Raw genomic sequence first — 15,107 nt, forward strand, 5'->3', positions numbered from 1 at the left:
TCCGCTTAATATTTTATATGTGAGGCAGTCCAGCAAAATATGGGTGCTTTAACATTCACAATCCAGGTCTGAACCGCATGGAATCACATGGAATGCGATTCAGAGCTAGATTGTGAATTCCATGGTGAAGCAGTATAGGCCAGTGCCAGCATCATTATCATTATCACTGACCTGACTACACCCACTGCAAGGCAAAGGCCTCTGCCATGTCTTTCCAATTAACCGTGTCTTTTGCCAACTGCGGCCACCATATCCCCGCAAACTTCTTAATCTCCTCCGCCCGTCTAACTTTCTGCCGCCCCCTGTTATGCTTGCCTTCTCTTGGAATCCACTCCATAACCCTTGAGGACCAGCAGTTATCTTGCCTTTGCATTACATGCCCTGCCCAAGCCTATTTCTTCCTCTTGATTTCGATTAGAATGTCATTAACCCACGTTTGTTCCCTCACCCACTCTGCCCGCTTTTAGTCTCCTAACATTACACTTGTCATTTTTCTTTCCGTAGCTCACTGCGTTGTCCTTAACTTAAGCTGAGCGCTTTTTGTTAGCCTCCAATTTTCTGCCCCATATGTGACTACTGGTAAGATACAGTTGTATACCTTTCTCCTCAGGGGTATTGGTAAACTGCCATTCATGATCTGAGAATCTGCCATGTGTGCTTTACCCCATTTTTATTCTTCTAGTTATTTCGCTCTCATGATCTGATAAGCTGTCACTACACTCCATTTTATACATAGCAGGCAACACTGCGGAGGCTGCGGAAGTAGTGTAGTGCATCCGTGAAACCGTGTTACTCCGCCACGTATCATTTGTCCTTCTCGAAGCCTCACTGAGTTTTTGGACGAAAACAAAGCGGTATAAAACGAAGTGGCAGCTTTAAAAATTACATTCGAAGCTGTGAGGCGCTCAGTACTCGGACCCTCTGGCTATAATTTTCACTGAGTATGAACTTTTTAGATGTGGATGGAGTAAGGGCGATTCACCCTACCAGCCGCGTATCGGACCACCAAAGACATTTTTACTTCTTGAAGCCTTAGTGAGTTGGAGGATGAAAATGTGGCAAGAGGTAAAACAAAGTCCAGGAGATTGTCATTCACGGCACTTAAGCTATGTCGCAACAAAATATGCTTATGTTCACTTTGGTTGTAGGGTGGACTACTTTCTTGGCATGGACATAGCCTGCGCGAACAGGCGCGCTAGCATTGCCAGCGTTGTCTGCTATGTATGAAATGTGTACCTGCCCTAAGTACACAAAATCCTAAGTATTACGATAGTATTGCTTGAAAGACTACGCTTTCACATTTTTCTTGGGCCCCTTGTTGCTCCCTATTGCTTATTTAGGGATGAGGATACAGTGAACCAGGTGTTCATGGAAGTCATTCTGACGCGACATGCTCGCAAGCTGCTGGCGGCCGGACAACTTCGCAAGCTGGGTTCATTCGCCGCACACCTCGACTTCCCACTTCAGAGCTTTCTCGAGAAGGAAAGGTGAGCTCAGTGCCCACTGCCTTTTGTACAGTGTTTACATTCAGGCCACACTACTGGGTCCCTGCACTTCCTTCTGGTTCGTGCAGGCTCCGAGCAGCTCACGTGGAGGACTTTGTCTCGGCACTGAAATCCGTGCATGCGGATTTTGAGTGGCCCATGCCAGCTAGTCCTGCACCTGTTGGTGGGGGTGGGGCTACCCCAGTGGGTGGGGCAGGGGACGAGGAAGCCATGTCCCATACCTCTTCAACGGCTGGACAACCGCAGCGCAATGGGGGCATGGAAGGGGGCGTGACGCGCGGCTCACCAGCTGACTCGGAGAGCACCTCGGAAGAAAGCTGGTGGCCCGAAGACGACGAGGCGGGGCTGCATGCAGCCAGCGTGGCTGAGCTTCGGGGCTCGCCACAAGCAGAAGCCCAGGCCCGCTACCTGCTGCACATACTTGGACAGGTGAGCAAGGAGCCTCTCTTCTCGGTTGAAGGAGTATGGAAACTTGAAATTTATTGGTCACATTTTATTCTTAATCCAGTCTTTGCAAAATGTATCATGTGTTGTGCGATTCCGCTGAGTGCAATATGGAGAAAAGGAGACGTGACTGACAATCAGAGAAATGGAGAGGGGATGGGAAGGTGGAGAGGAGAAATCACTGTCAGAGCATGTTAGGGGAAATGGGTGACGAGGACGTAAGTGGAGAGGAGGACAATAATTTCCATTGCCATGCTCGGTGCTCTACACAACTTGCCACATGCTAAGGCACGCTGTGCTGCATGGATCGCATCGTCTGTCTGTAAATTTTTTTCTTTTTTGCTGTATAGAAACCTTGGAACACAGTGAATGTATAATTTGTTAAAAATTTAGTTGCTTATCCTCTGGTACGATGTGTGATCAGTGCTAGCTGGTTTCTGAAATGATTAAATGCAGGCCACACGTGGCTGGAACTGCCACTGAACTAACACAGGCGGTAAGAGCAGCCTTGGAATGATTGGGCAGATTCGCAGCCTAGGGAAGTGCACTCTACATCACTGTCCGGTAGGGCCTCTCGATTGAATTGAGTTGCCCAAGTTGGCTTTTGCTGGAGGGTCTAGTCCGGGGGGTAGGGTGGCCATGTCCCTGAGCCAGAAGCTTTGTACAGATGTGTTGGCAATTTTCACAACCTAGAAAGGGTGCCCTAAGGACTTCTTCTGGGAACTATGTTGAGTGCAATGGTAGCAGCTCTAAAATGCTGCACTCGGGTGAGCAAATTTTCATGCTCGCCTTTCTTATTTTGCTGTTTTCGGATAATTCGAAGACCCACTTAATTCGAATATTTAACGTGGTCCCACAGGCTTCAAATTAATGAGATTCTACTGTACTTTATAATCGCTTGCCTTTACCATTTGCTTTTACGTCTCCTTGTATGCACAGAAAACTTCTGTCAACCTTTCTGTACTCTGGCGATGTGATCACAAGTCAGGCATGGAGGCCGTATTTCAGTAGAGCCAAAATGTATAAATGCCTGTATATTGTGAGATATAATTGTCGATTTGAGAACGTGGGATAATTGAAAGCTAGTCCTGTGAGCCATGCCTCATAACCTGGGGTTTAGACTTCGACGTGTCAAGGCACATTAAGAGCTTAAAAATTTTAAAAATACGTGTGGTTAATTGCAGAAATGTGTGTTAGCACTGATCTCATGCTGCTCTTTGCTTTCAAATAGTGGCTGTGCTGTATTGCCGATTTCAGTAGTGGCTGCGTACGTTTCTGGCTGTGTCTGATGTTGGTGAAAGCTAGATTGGGAGAAAAAAAGCTTTGTAAGTATTTACCTGTGCTAAGTAATATCCCGATGTGACTATCCAGCATTTTTATCATGGCGTGCAAGAACTTTTGAGCTCAAATCATGGCATATCGTTTTCCTTACTAGCCCGATACCCTTGCGTTAATGCCCTTTGCGTTGCCATCTTGCATGCTGTGGTGAAAGGCAATTTCTCCTAAGCATCTGTTTCAATGGTGTAGGCCCGCTGCTGTGATTGGGCACTTCCCCTGGCGCTGATGCTTGGTGATACCTTGGTGGCGCCACTGGTCGCCAGCCCAGATGCCCTAGACAAGCTGATGCAGTGGGCCTTGACAGAATGGTGGGTGCATGCTGCTTTTTTTTCGTAACCTCGCCTTCCATGTGTGTGTGAAAGCATAGACGCTATGAAGGGGCTACAAAAACTATGCCTTGCTCTCATGCCAGTTAAATATGGATGTGATGCAGGCGTTCCTACTAGCATTGTCACATTGCCAGGGTGTATTGCCCTTTGTACTTGTGTGACTCATACAGTGCAAGTTGGTTGGGCAACCACTTGAAGTACTCTTTTGTTAATTGATGTCTTGTTCAGTTATTCAGCATTCTCTCAGATTGTTTATTAGATCTGTGAATTTCACTGCAAACAGTTTTGCTAGCATTGTGATGCCCATGCAAAGAAAATGTCGCATAAAAGCTCTCAGCTTACGTCTTCATCTTTGCTGGCCCGTACACCGCAGAAATGCAAAAAGTAATAGATTTGTTTAGAAAGATGTACTATTGCTGCTCAATTAAATGCTAGCAAATTGATTTCTGAACATCTTGAAAAAGTAGAACTGCTCACACCTACTTGAGCGTATACAACATGAACCTTTATTAATCCGTACATTTATTCCAAAGTCTCCCCAAACGAATTCAGACCGGACTGCAGGAAACCTGCCATTGCCTCCTGTGAACCTGTGCCGCCTAGGCGCGGCACACCTGATGGTCATGCTCATGCTGCAACGTCATAAGTTGAATGAAGCAGAGGGAGCGCAGTCATTACGGGACTGTCACTGTGACTGCAGTGGCCCCTTTGTTCATTCCAGCGAGCCTGTCAATCGTTGTGAATTTTCGAGTGCTAACGTTGCAATGTAGCAGCGCAGTCAAGTGGCTATTTTTAAATGTCTTGGGCTTTTTTCTAAGTTTTCAAAGAGAAAACGTGCAAAGTGGTATTACAGAAAAAAAGCTGAAATGGGCATCTTAACATTCTCTGCAACTTCTGCACAAAAAATTTGCACTAATGTTAACAGTGCAAAATTTCGCTCATTTTAATTTGTTACACAAGTTCATTTGGGCGCACGTAAAAAAAATACGCAGAGCTGGCGAAGACGGCTGCCTACAACCTTGCACCACTCAAATCTTCATGCAGTGCATTGACTCTTTTAAACCGTGGAATTTTCACTGTAAGGCTCCTGTTGCAAAACACAAGGAAGCTGTTGCAAATTTAATTTTCACCTGCTGCAAAGCCTACTACATAATGCTCTTGGCCATTCCCCCCACTGTTTAATGTGACATGCAACCTCCCTGCTTAAAAAAAAAAACGTCTTTCCGCATTTAAATGCAGAGCTAATTTCGAGAGGACCAGCCATATTCTTTGCACTGCAGTAAAAAGAAGTTCACAATGGAGTGAGGACATTCTCTCCCTAAGATTTCTTAGAAGTCCCTAGAATTTTGAAGAAAGTGTTTTCTATACAAATATTTGGTTTCTCGATGCATTTGTTGAAACATGCTTTTTCTTAGCTGTGTGTTACAACATATTGCAGTTGAGGTTACATGGTTTTGAAAAATATTTGAATTCATGCAGTACTACTTCCCTGGTAACTAGGGGATGAACATACACATTATCTATGTTCATAAACTGTCATCTAAATGCATTTTAAAAAATCCTCATGAGTGTCATCAAAGTGCTGTTTAACCACCTTCTTTTACACCTCTTCATTGCGTACAAAATTTCGTGCCTCTTTTTGCTTCCCAGTCCAGGGTATGTGGGATTGCTTCGTCAAGTCCAGGGCCGTGGATCGGACACGCCTTCATCCAACGGAGTGCTCCAGCGCAGCCCAATGGGGGCCCGCCGAGCTGCTGCCGCTGCCACCATTGTGACCGAAGGGCCGGAAGAAGGATGTCGTGTGTCATAGCCCACGTGATGTGAGTGAATTATGCAATTCATACCGAGGGTGCCACTCAAGGCGCCCCTCCTGTTCTCAGAACAACCCTGCTACATTTGGCAAGGGCACGTGAAACAGCCCTGAAGCTTCTGTAATCTCGAAGACGCCCATGTGAGGTGGTGTTTCTGACTGACCACGAAGCAAGTTGACGCAAAAGAAGTCACCACGGAATTTGACACACAGAGCACCAACTGTTATCACGTTGGACAAACGAGAAAGAAATATAGGCTGTCCTGAGGTTTGTCGTACGAAGATTATTTGTCCTTCCAACAGAGGAGTGTAAATACTGCTCCAAGGCATACAAGAAATGAAGATACCCTGGCCTAATGATGGTATAAAACATCACATAGCTCAAATGTAACTGCATGGAATCGGCTGCATATGAGAAGATGGCCGGCATCATAAAAAAAGTCATTGTAACACGCTTGCACTATAGCTTATCACTGAAGTATTATCTGGAAAGACCATCCCAAGGATACCGCTGAAGTTGTGTCAAGGTACATTGCTGTGAACCGAATTCAGTGGACCGTTGAACATATCATTACATGAACTAAGGAAGTTTTGTTTGGCAAACCCTGTGCTTATTAGTTCCCGGTCAACTTGTCATCCTACTGCAGTTTTATTGTTTACTTCAAGCAGCAGACTTGTCCATTTTCACGAGGCAACATTGCAGAGCAAGTACGCCGAGCGGAGTGCACACCCTGTATAGCGTATGAACATCTACCGTTCCTGCTTCGAACAGCCTTTGTCACATAGACTGCTGCTAGACCGTCCATCTACAAGTCCATCATCCAAAACCCAAGGCTTTCTTGAAAAGCATGAAGGAAGATAAGACCTCGGCAGTTTTATCGCTTCTTTTTAGTGCTATGAACTGCTGTATGCTTTTGATATTTCCCTGACAACAACCTTAGTTGAAAGTTGGCAGAGCTTCAACAAACTGTTAGAGAGTCATGACCGTTGACAAAGTCTAGACTCTTTACACGGATGATCCCTGCATGGAGCAAAGAGCGGGGTCCCGCCACACCGCATCCACATCATTGTTGCCATATGAACTGCTGGCCCAAAAAACGCACCGCGGGTGTCCCACATAACATCTGCTGTGAACTTGCGAGACACAAAAAAAAAATTCTGCTGGGGCTGCGCCTCTAAAACAAACAAAAAACATGGGAAAAGGGGCAGGGGATTGTTTGTGCAGGCCAAGCAAACAATCCCCGTATCCATCCGCAAAAACACAAAACCAAAAGCTGCGTTGTGAAGGCATGACGCGTGTGCACTCACCTTCGGAAGGATTCCATCGCCTGTGTGAATACTGCTCGAATGGTCTCCTGTAATAAGTCTATTGATTTTTGTCTGCAGTGTGACAGGAAATCAACAGGAGTTCTTGTGTAAAGATCCGTGTCATCTGGTGACGGAATTAGAGCCCAACTGTCGTGAAAACAGCATATGCTTCCAAGGTCAGTTATTATTGTCCATTATACGCCCCACCTCCTAATTTGAAATCTTTCTTGCAACAAAGACCTTGGTGACCTTTCTTCAAGGCTGCATGAGGTGCAGAGACAGTGAGACGCGGTGCGAGTTAGGCAGGTGGTGATGTGCAACCCTGGAATGGCTGTTTGTCACGTTGCATTGCAACCATGTCTGGCGACAGGAACTGGAAGTCTTGTTGATGTTGATGATAATAATTGATGATGACAATTATGAAATGGTGAGGGAACATCTGTGTAGCTTCAACAACCATTGTTTTCCTTAGTTTAGAATTAGACACCAGAAGTATTGCCATGCATTGTCTCACTAGAACTATAAAGTGTTGCGGATGCTACAGGGCATTCAGACAAGCCTCCCATTACGGCGCAGGAGGTGACGACTAATTTCACTTAATACCATTTACTTGGCAAACTCTACAGTTGAAAAGGCATTTTCATATGATAGCATGTTTTGCAGAGTTTGCGGTTACTTTACTGCGAAGAGCTAACAAGATAGGTGCAAAAATGTGTTTTTTGCAGGAAGAGATCGTTGGTGCCCGATACCTTTCTTGACATCACCTTGGTTTTAGTGGCCTGGAGCTTCGACTCTGTTATTCAACAGAAAACTATAGTCACCTGTCATTGGTGACTGAGGATTGAACACAATGTCGAGTGGCGACATGCATTTGAATGCTGATGAGGTGTTCCCGGTTTTAACGACCTCAAAATGAATTGGAATATGTGTGGGCACTTTGTTGTGTACAGATGGTGACTGTTTCAAACTGGTATTATACACATATATATATGTATATAATATACATAAACAAATTTATCTTTTAATGCGTGCTGTGTATCCTTGGCTGTCTTATGTACACATGGTCCATCCCTCAGAAAATGGGCACTGAAGGCATGGATACAGTCTTGGCAACATAGAGGCAGTGTTTTATTGATTTGGAGTAAAGCTATAACAGGAGAGCAGCCACAAGCATTGCGAACAAAGCAAGCAAGAAATTATTTTTTCTTGATTGAAGGCACAATTTGGCACCTTTTAACAGCATGAACAGATTCACCCATAACAGTTTTATATGGAGACAGAGACATCCCTTTGGTAGAATCATTTTCATTTACAGTTTCCACACTCTCCTAACATGTGGCAGAGTTCTCAAACTAAACGAAATTATTTTCAGCGGCTCATTTGTGCGACGTAATCGGTGTTGTCAACAAGTGACGACATTCTCTCCCCAAGATTTCTTAGAAGTAGCTAGAATTTTGAAGAAAGTGCTTTCTAAACAAATACTTCGTTTCTCAATGCATTTGTCGAAACACAGTTTAATTTAGCTATGTGTCACAATATAATGCAGTTGAGGTTACAAGGTATTAAAAATATACTCATTCACACAGCACTTCCCAGATAACAAGGGTATGACCATTCGTATTGTGTCCATATTACGTCATATAAATACCAGTAAACGCAAACACTTGTGCTAAACGTAAAACACAGTAAAACGCGGCACGGTTTTGTCTCCAGAGTTTACAGCACTGATGGTAATTAAACTGCAGGCAATAGAAAAAGTAGACAACAAAGAGAAACCCAGTAGGCCTCATAACAGTAGTATATGACCACAGTGGGGGAAAATTCCTTGGCCCGTTCACTTTGTACTCAAAGGAAAACTATTTGGTGATACAGTTCGCTAAAACATTTACACCACCTAACTCAGTGACTAAGGTACCTCTGGATGCAAAAAACAAGTTGGCTGAAATAGCAAAAACTACAATTCGGTCTCGGTGGTAGCTGTGACCCTCCAACTTGATCTTTAATAAGATCAGGCTGAGTTTTGACATAGGTCACAAGCAAACGGGAGAAAGTATACGTACCCAAGACTACTGTTGTTAAAAGAATTTGCTCTGACATTTGATACATTCACAACAGAAACTCTTGCATGCTGATAGAAAGTCAAAAGAATGCAAATGTTTTCACATGGACATCATGGGGAATTATTTCAAGTAGGTGCTTGCTCAAGCTGGCTTGTCCATGCGTACAAGGCACTCGCATAGTTAAAGCTAAGCCATAGCGGGGTGGTCACTTTTATGGATAAAGTAGTTAATTCCACCATTGACTGACCTGAGTCTGCATAAGTCAACATTGCAAAAGAAACCTCTTGAGAAGTCACTCCCTGTCAATGCGCATTTGAAATTGTATGGCTGTTACATGCATTGAGGTTAACTGAGAAACAATTGTCTCCCAGAGTTCTTTTCACAACAAGTACAGAACGGCCATCATTCTTCAAACCACTGCCACCACCACATCATTGGTACCAAGGTGGTTAAGCAGCATGTTGGAACAAATCCTAACATTGGTACCATGAACGAGAATATTTCTCGTGTAACTTTCTCAGCTGTTTTAACAAGCCCACAGTTGCATTTCAACTTGGATTTCAAGGCTAGTATTAGAGATACCGCCACACAGCGAGTGCTTTCTAGTATAGTGCGGCACCATGTTGGGTGCTGCACCACATGAAACAAAAAGTGATTTTCTTCCAGAAAAAGACCAACATTATGCATTCAGAATAAACCTGAGCACCTCTGTTAAAGCTCATGTGTACTTGCTCATTATTTTGAGCATCTAAGTAAAACATATAATAATAGTATATATTGCAATATATGCACCGCATGCACAGATGTACATTGACTGAAAAAACTGGCGCAACGAAGACAACATAAGGAAGAAAAAGAAAATACAAAAAGACACTTCTTCCTTGTGCTGTCTTTGTTGCACCGCAGTTTTCTTTCATGCACCAACTCGCCCCACGGGCCGTCATTCTAAAGGGGTGCACATGTTTCTAAATAGTGTGTTTTTATTGTTCACCTTTTCACAACCACTTGTCCTTAGGTAGTCAAGATTTGACAGTACATAATCAAGACACATGCATGTTTGGAAAAAGGAAAAGATTAAAAATATGCCTATTATGTTTTCTTTGCTTCCTAGGCACTCCAAAATATTTCAGCATCAGTAGCACACATGCGTTAGTTTTTCCCTTGGTCTCGCCACTCATTTCCTTTTCCCTTGGTCTCTCCATTACGTGAGGGTCAAGACACGACGTCCAATGTAAATCTTTCAAGCAAAGTAAAATCAGTGGCACAGTGTAGTAAGAGAATTTCCAGTGAACATGAATAGCATCTGCACAAAGCTATAGCTAGCATCATAAAATGGAGATAGCACACACAGCAACATTATTTACTGCACCAGGACAATGTCACTTCAAGCCACAAGTTCATCTCATTCGCTTTAGAGTTGTGTGCCAAGCTAAGCCAAGAACTTTGCATTGCTAGGGTTGTACAATAACACTTACGGACAGTGCAACAACAAAGAGTTCACAGCATGAACCTGAAGGCAAATTACAGATATCGCAAAATGCAGACTTGATAGCTCATGGTTCTCCAACCATGTGTTGTTTCCTAAGAGGCAGACACACCCAAAAGCTGTCCAGTTTGACAAAGCTAACAGTCACCGTGTATCACAGTTACCTGCGAAATTCTTACCGACACAAATTACTTCATGTGAGGACAGATTCTGTGCACTGATAAGTGCGTTTAAATTATTTTACCACTCTATTTTGATGAATCTGTCAGATACCATCACATGACAAAAAAAATTGGTAAATGGTAACGCACACTTGACAGCAATCTTTACTGTTAGCATAGAAACCGCCTGCACGACACATGCTCATTGACATGGCATGGAATGTAGGTCAACTGTGCATGGCATAATACATGTTACAGTCATCTTTTAATGCACTAAAACTTAGCTTCTTAAAACTGTAGTGGAAATTTGCAGCTGTAGAGTTGAGATCACCTCCTAGAGGCTTTGAATGAATATGCCTTACAAGCGACAATAATACGATGATTCCATTCCAGTTTCAATTCTTAATTTCCTTCATTGGACTTTCCATCACTCTCGTCAGAAGCTATTGTGCGAAAGAAAGTACGTATGACAAAATATAATGGTAAAGGAATTCGATCACATGACACGAAATTATATTTACTGGTACCCTAAATGAAATCCAGCTACACTTGACCACAGTGAAGGAATGATTCTACATTAAGGTCTATATATACCCTGAGTAGCTTGTATCACTATGCAGCAAATTTGGTTGTCAAGCCACAAGACTAAAATTTCCTTTTTTTTTTTTCTTCACTGAAGAGAACAGCACCTAGCACGCGAAGAACCTGGCATCCTTCATCAAAATGTATGTTTGTTGCAAAACGAGGGACAACGAAACAACATAAAGATAAAAATTGTAACGCCATTTGTACCACAAGAAAGCTGCATGGAAAAAAGGCTGCCATGAGCACATCTCGTGGGTAGCAAAGAGTTGTAAAAAATCATGGGACCTCGCATTATCATGCGGTGAGACTGCTGCGGTCTGATGCAACGTGAGTGGGGGTTTCGTGTCTTTGCAAGAGTTCCTCTTCATGAGAAGCCCCTGTAGGGAGAGACGTGACTTGCAGCTTCTCTTCCGGTAGTTATAAAAAAAATATAAAGCAGCATGCAGAAGTTGAGGCCTTAATGCATTAGACTGTACACTGGGCTGTGTGTCTACATTTGGAACATGGGGTAAATCTTTTTCTTACCAACGACCAATCGCTTTCTGTCCCGCTGCCAACATTTGCCGAGCACGGCAGCATTAAAATTTTTAGTGATGTTGCACACGGCAGCATCAATGCGCAAAAAAACGAATGTGCCGAAATGAGAAAATTTGAGAACTTCAAGAAAAGTCAACCTCCTTTGAAGAAGTGGTATATGGTATATGGGATTTAACATCCCAAAGCTGTAACTGAGCTGCTGCTGTGTACGAAGATTAGAGTTTAATATTTCTCTTTTGAAGTTGCATTTTAGTTGATGTGACCTTCATAAGCAGCAGTGTACTGAGACTTCTGTCAATATCAAAGAACCCAAAGACATTGGAAGTAATCCCCAGCCTTGCACTATAATGTGTACATCATAGATGTGGTGTATGTAGCTCTGGGCAGGCAGAAAGGCAGCAATTCTCCCTTTTCACAGCAACAGTTGAGGCACACATAGCAAAAATTGTTTTTCTGGTGATCCAGTGTGTGCCTCCAGCTCTATGCAGCTCAGGTACAGTAAGAATCGGTTACAGTCTGCTTTTGAAGTAAAGGTGACTAACTGCACAACCTTGCAAGCTTCAACCAACTTCAAAACTGCTAGACCTTGTAAATCCCCACCAGGCCTGCTGATTACTGGGCCTAACGAAATAACTATCACGCTGGGCATGTCGGGCAAAGTGCTGGGAGTTGACAGGCTGCCAAGAATTTAAAATAAAAATGAAAGGTGTGCCAGATATAACTGTTCACTTCTGTCAAAGCAGTCTAAAAGTTTTTCAATGTTCTTATGCATTCCCAAATGTGACACAAAGCCCATTGCAGCTGCATAGCATTTACATGACCAATGCAATGATTAAATATCGGAAGCTAGAAATTAGCCAGCAATCTTAGAGGGCACAAGAACAGATACGTATGTTAGTTGGTTACATGAAAATGAGCATCAAGTATTAATCTCCAAACGGCAAGAGTCGAGAGCATACTGCATACCTTGGTTTTTCACAAAACTATGGCTCTCGTACAAAGCAACAAGCTACGAACTCTTGCTGTGGCTCTAGACATGACACACTTCAAAATACGGAACATTTGTCATGACATGTGCGTTTTCTAAAGTGCGGCGCAGTCATTTCTGCATCTATCCAAAAGCGAAGCGCGGCTATCACACAGACCAAACTTAGCCACGGCATTTGACAACCCTGCATCTCAAAAGCGACTTCCACTAAAGGCTTCCTGCAAAGTTGCCTACAACAATTAGCTTCACCCCAGAAGTGTGTTCCACAATACAACATCAAATGTGATGCACAAAGATTAAAGCGTGTTGCGCTGGCTTGTAATGCATTCGTTAATCTCAATTATGACATTAAAAGCAGCCTGCAGTGCTGAATGGCAGTGAGCTGTGCACATCGTACTCAACAAGCTAACTCCACAGTCTCCAGCAAAAAGAAAAGCCTAAAACTATTACAAACAGCCACAATAAGAGCACTTCAACGCCAGCAAGCTCGGCATCACAGCTAATGTGACTGCACCAGTGATTAAGCACAAATTTCGTTTCTTTACTGCTAAGGCACAAGCACAGTAAGGAATTCATTGTAAGTGGCATCATCATTCACTGCAGCTACCGCACAATGCTAAAGTTACAGAGGTCAGCTTTTCAGGATCAAGGACTGATGGGAGGACTGATGGGCAGTGCTCTGTTGGGTGTGTTGATTAATGCAGTTGTGAGAAACATTCCCTCGCGCTGTTAAGCGTGATCAGTCATTCATCAACAGCCAAACTGCGTCCACTGCACTACAAAGGCACCTCCTATATGCCTCTAATTAACCCTGTCCTGTGCGAGCCTTATACCTGCAAACTTCCTAATCTCATTCGCCCACCGGACTCTTTGCCAGCACCTGCTACACCTGCATCTTCACCCCATTCGTTATCTGTGTTAATCTCATGCAGGTTACTCGAGGTAACCTCCTGCTGCCAATACGAAGAATCTTGATATTTTGTTTCGTTCCCTCATCTACACATTCGTGCACTCTAACGCACTGATGTTAAAGGCTCTGTGTTAAAGGCACAGTAAAAGAGAAAGTGTGCTCAGATTGGTTGCAAACGTCTTAAGGATGCTGATATATGCAAAGTAAAGTAATTGCGGTGAAATTAAAGTGGTATGAATTAGATGGGATTTGAACCCACGACCTTTGGATTGCGAGACGGGCACACTACGCATGGGCCACAAGCGTTCATCGGAATGCGTTGTCGGCTTTGACTTGGTGTGGTGTCTTAAGGACATGTGCTGATGTGTGCATAGTTAATTATGATTTTCCTAATTAGTGATTAGGTGATCCAACCAGATTAATTCAATTTCTGAGATGGTTCATTGAACTTGAACAGTTTGATGTGTGTGACGTATTGATACGAAAGGTGTGATTCGGGCATCACTAATCGAGGAAAGAGAGGGAGGTATAAACCCATTGCACCGAGTAAGCCACCACGTGGTGGTGCCATACTACTTTTGACATTAGGCCTCATCTGTCTGACGGAAAATTTCCATTCATTGCGGAGTCCGCCAATGGGTGCTGCGATCCCATACCTCTGCGGAGAAAGTGGAGCCACCCCTCCCGCGTGGCTGCAGATAGCGGCTGCCGATTAGCAGCGGCTGTGCGATAGCGCTGTCTCGTTTTCACTCTTAAGGGCAAAGCTTAAGCATCCTCCAAGTTTTTGAAATCATTTCTTTTTAGAATACAGCTATGGACCAGCATTAGAGCAAGCTGTGCTTCAGTGCTCAATGCATGCTTTTCTTTTGAGACTCAAAGCTAAGTAATAAGTACTACTTTTCTTTGTCTTTAAATAATGTTTGTGTCAATGAGGTGTAAAGAAATATGGGTAACTTGATGCAACAGAAAGCCCAGGTAATAATTTGGATCACATCAATGCTAACAAATACAAACGGTGGTGACTGTTGAAAAATGCAGAGAATGACATGATGTGAAGCAGTTGCTTGGTTGGGTGCGCAAAATTCTTGTTGCCAGCTAGAAGTTCACACTCACATTCCCTGCCCTCGAGCATGAAGTAATAAATTTGCACTGAAGAGTTCAAACAATGACTAGTACAGCAAACAGTGTAAGTAGTAGAAGCTCCTTTTAACCATGAAAGATAAAATGTTGTTAATGTGCTACACTTGGCACACAGAGACTAAGCTGGTCGAGCTGGTCAAAATCTTGCTATGAAATATTCACCCTGTTCCGATCTGCACTTCAAACAAACCTTAACAATAAATATCCTTCTCTGGCCACTTTGCTTGTCACTATGAATTGAACTTACTTTGTCAGGCCAGCTAAGACAGGCAGCTAAGTATGACAACATATTAAGGTACATTGAAGCACTAAGTAAACTTAAGTTGCAAAAGTAAAAAAAATTGTAAAATAAGCAATGTACGAAACGATCGCTACCTATTAACTTCTGCAAGCCAGCTACTGACATCGCGCTCCATCTATAACCACCTAAAGTACACACAAGTCGGCACATAAAAGAGAGTACAATGCAGCTACTGGCAGTGTACAGCAGAAGGTAATGACTATGA

The 15,107-nt window shown here is 43.4% G+C and overlaps 2 protein-coding genes across 6 annotated transcripts in view; one reads left to right on the top strand and one right to left on the bottom strand.

Annotated features, from left to right (window-relative positions):
• The window catches only part of Rich (Guanine nucleotide exchange factor subunit Rich), a 41,212-nt gene extending 33,451 nt beyond the window's left edge, over positions 1-7,761 (top strand). For both annotated transcript variants that reach the window (XM_077644129.1, XM_077644130.1), the window contains exons 23-26: positions 1,341-1,487; positions 1,574-1,934; positions 3,477-3,595; positions 5,267-7,761. In XM_077644129.1, the coding sequence (XP_077500255.1) occupies positions 1,341-1,487; positions 1,574-1,934; positions 3,477-3,595; positions 5,267-5,426 (787 nt within the window). In that variant the 3' untranslated portion in view covers positions 5,427-7,761. The remainder of the gene's footprint in view (positions 1-1,340; positions 1,488-1,573; positions 1,935-3,476; positions 3,596-5,266) is intronic.
• A 72-nt stretch (positions 7,762-7,833) lies between these two features.
• The window catches only part of LOC144111037 (putative phosphatidate phosphatase), a 34,510-nt gene continuing 27,236 nt past the window's right edge, over positions 7,834-15,107 (bottom strand). For all 4 annotated transcript variants that reach the window (XM_077644132.1, XM_077644131.1, XM_077644134.1 and 1 more), the window contains exon 7: positions 7,834-11,403. In XM_077644132.1, coding sequence (XP_077500258.1) covers positions 11,321-11,403 — 83 coding nt within the window. In that variant the 3' untranslated portion in view covers positions 7,834-11,320. The remainder of the gene's footprint in view (positions 11,404-15,107) is intronic.

This window comes from Amblyomma americanum, chromosome 11 (genome assembly GCF_052857255.1).
Source record: "Amblyomma americanum isolate KBUSLIRL-KWMA chromosome 11, ASM5285725v1, whole genome shotgun sequence".
NCBI classification, from domain to species: domain Eukaryota; kingdom Metazoa; phylum Arthropoda; class Arachnida; order Ixodida; family Ixodidae; genus Amblyomma; species Amblyomma americanum.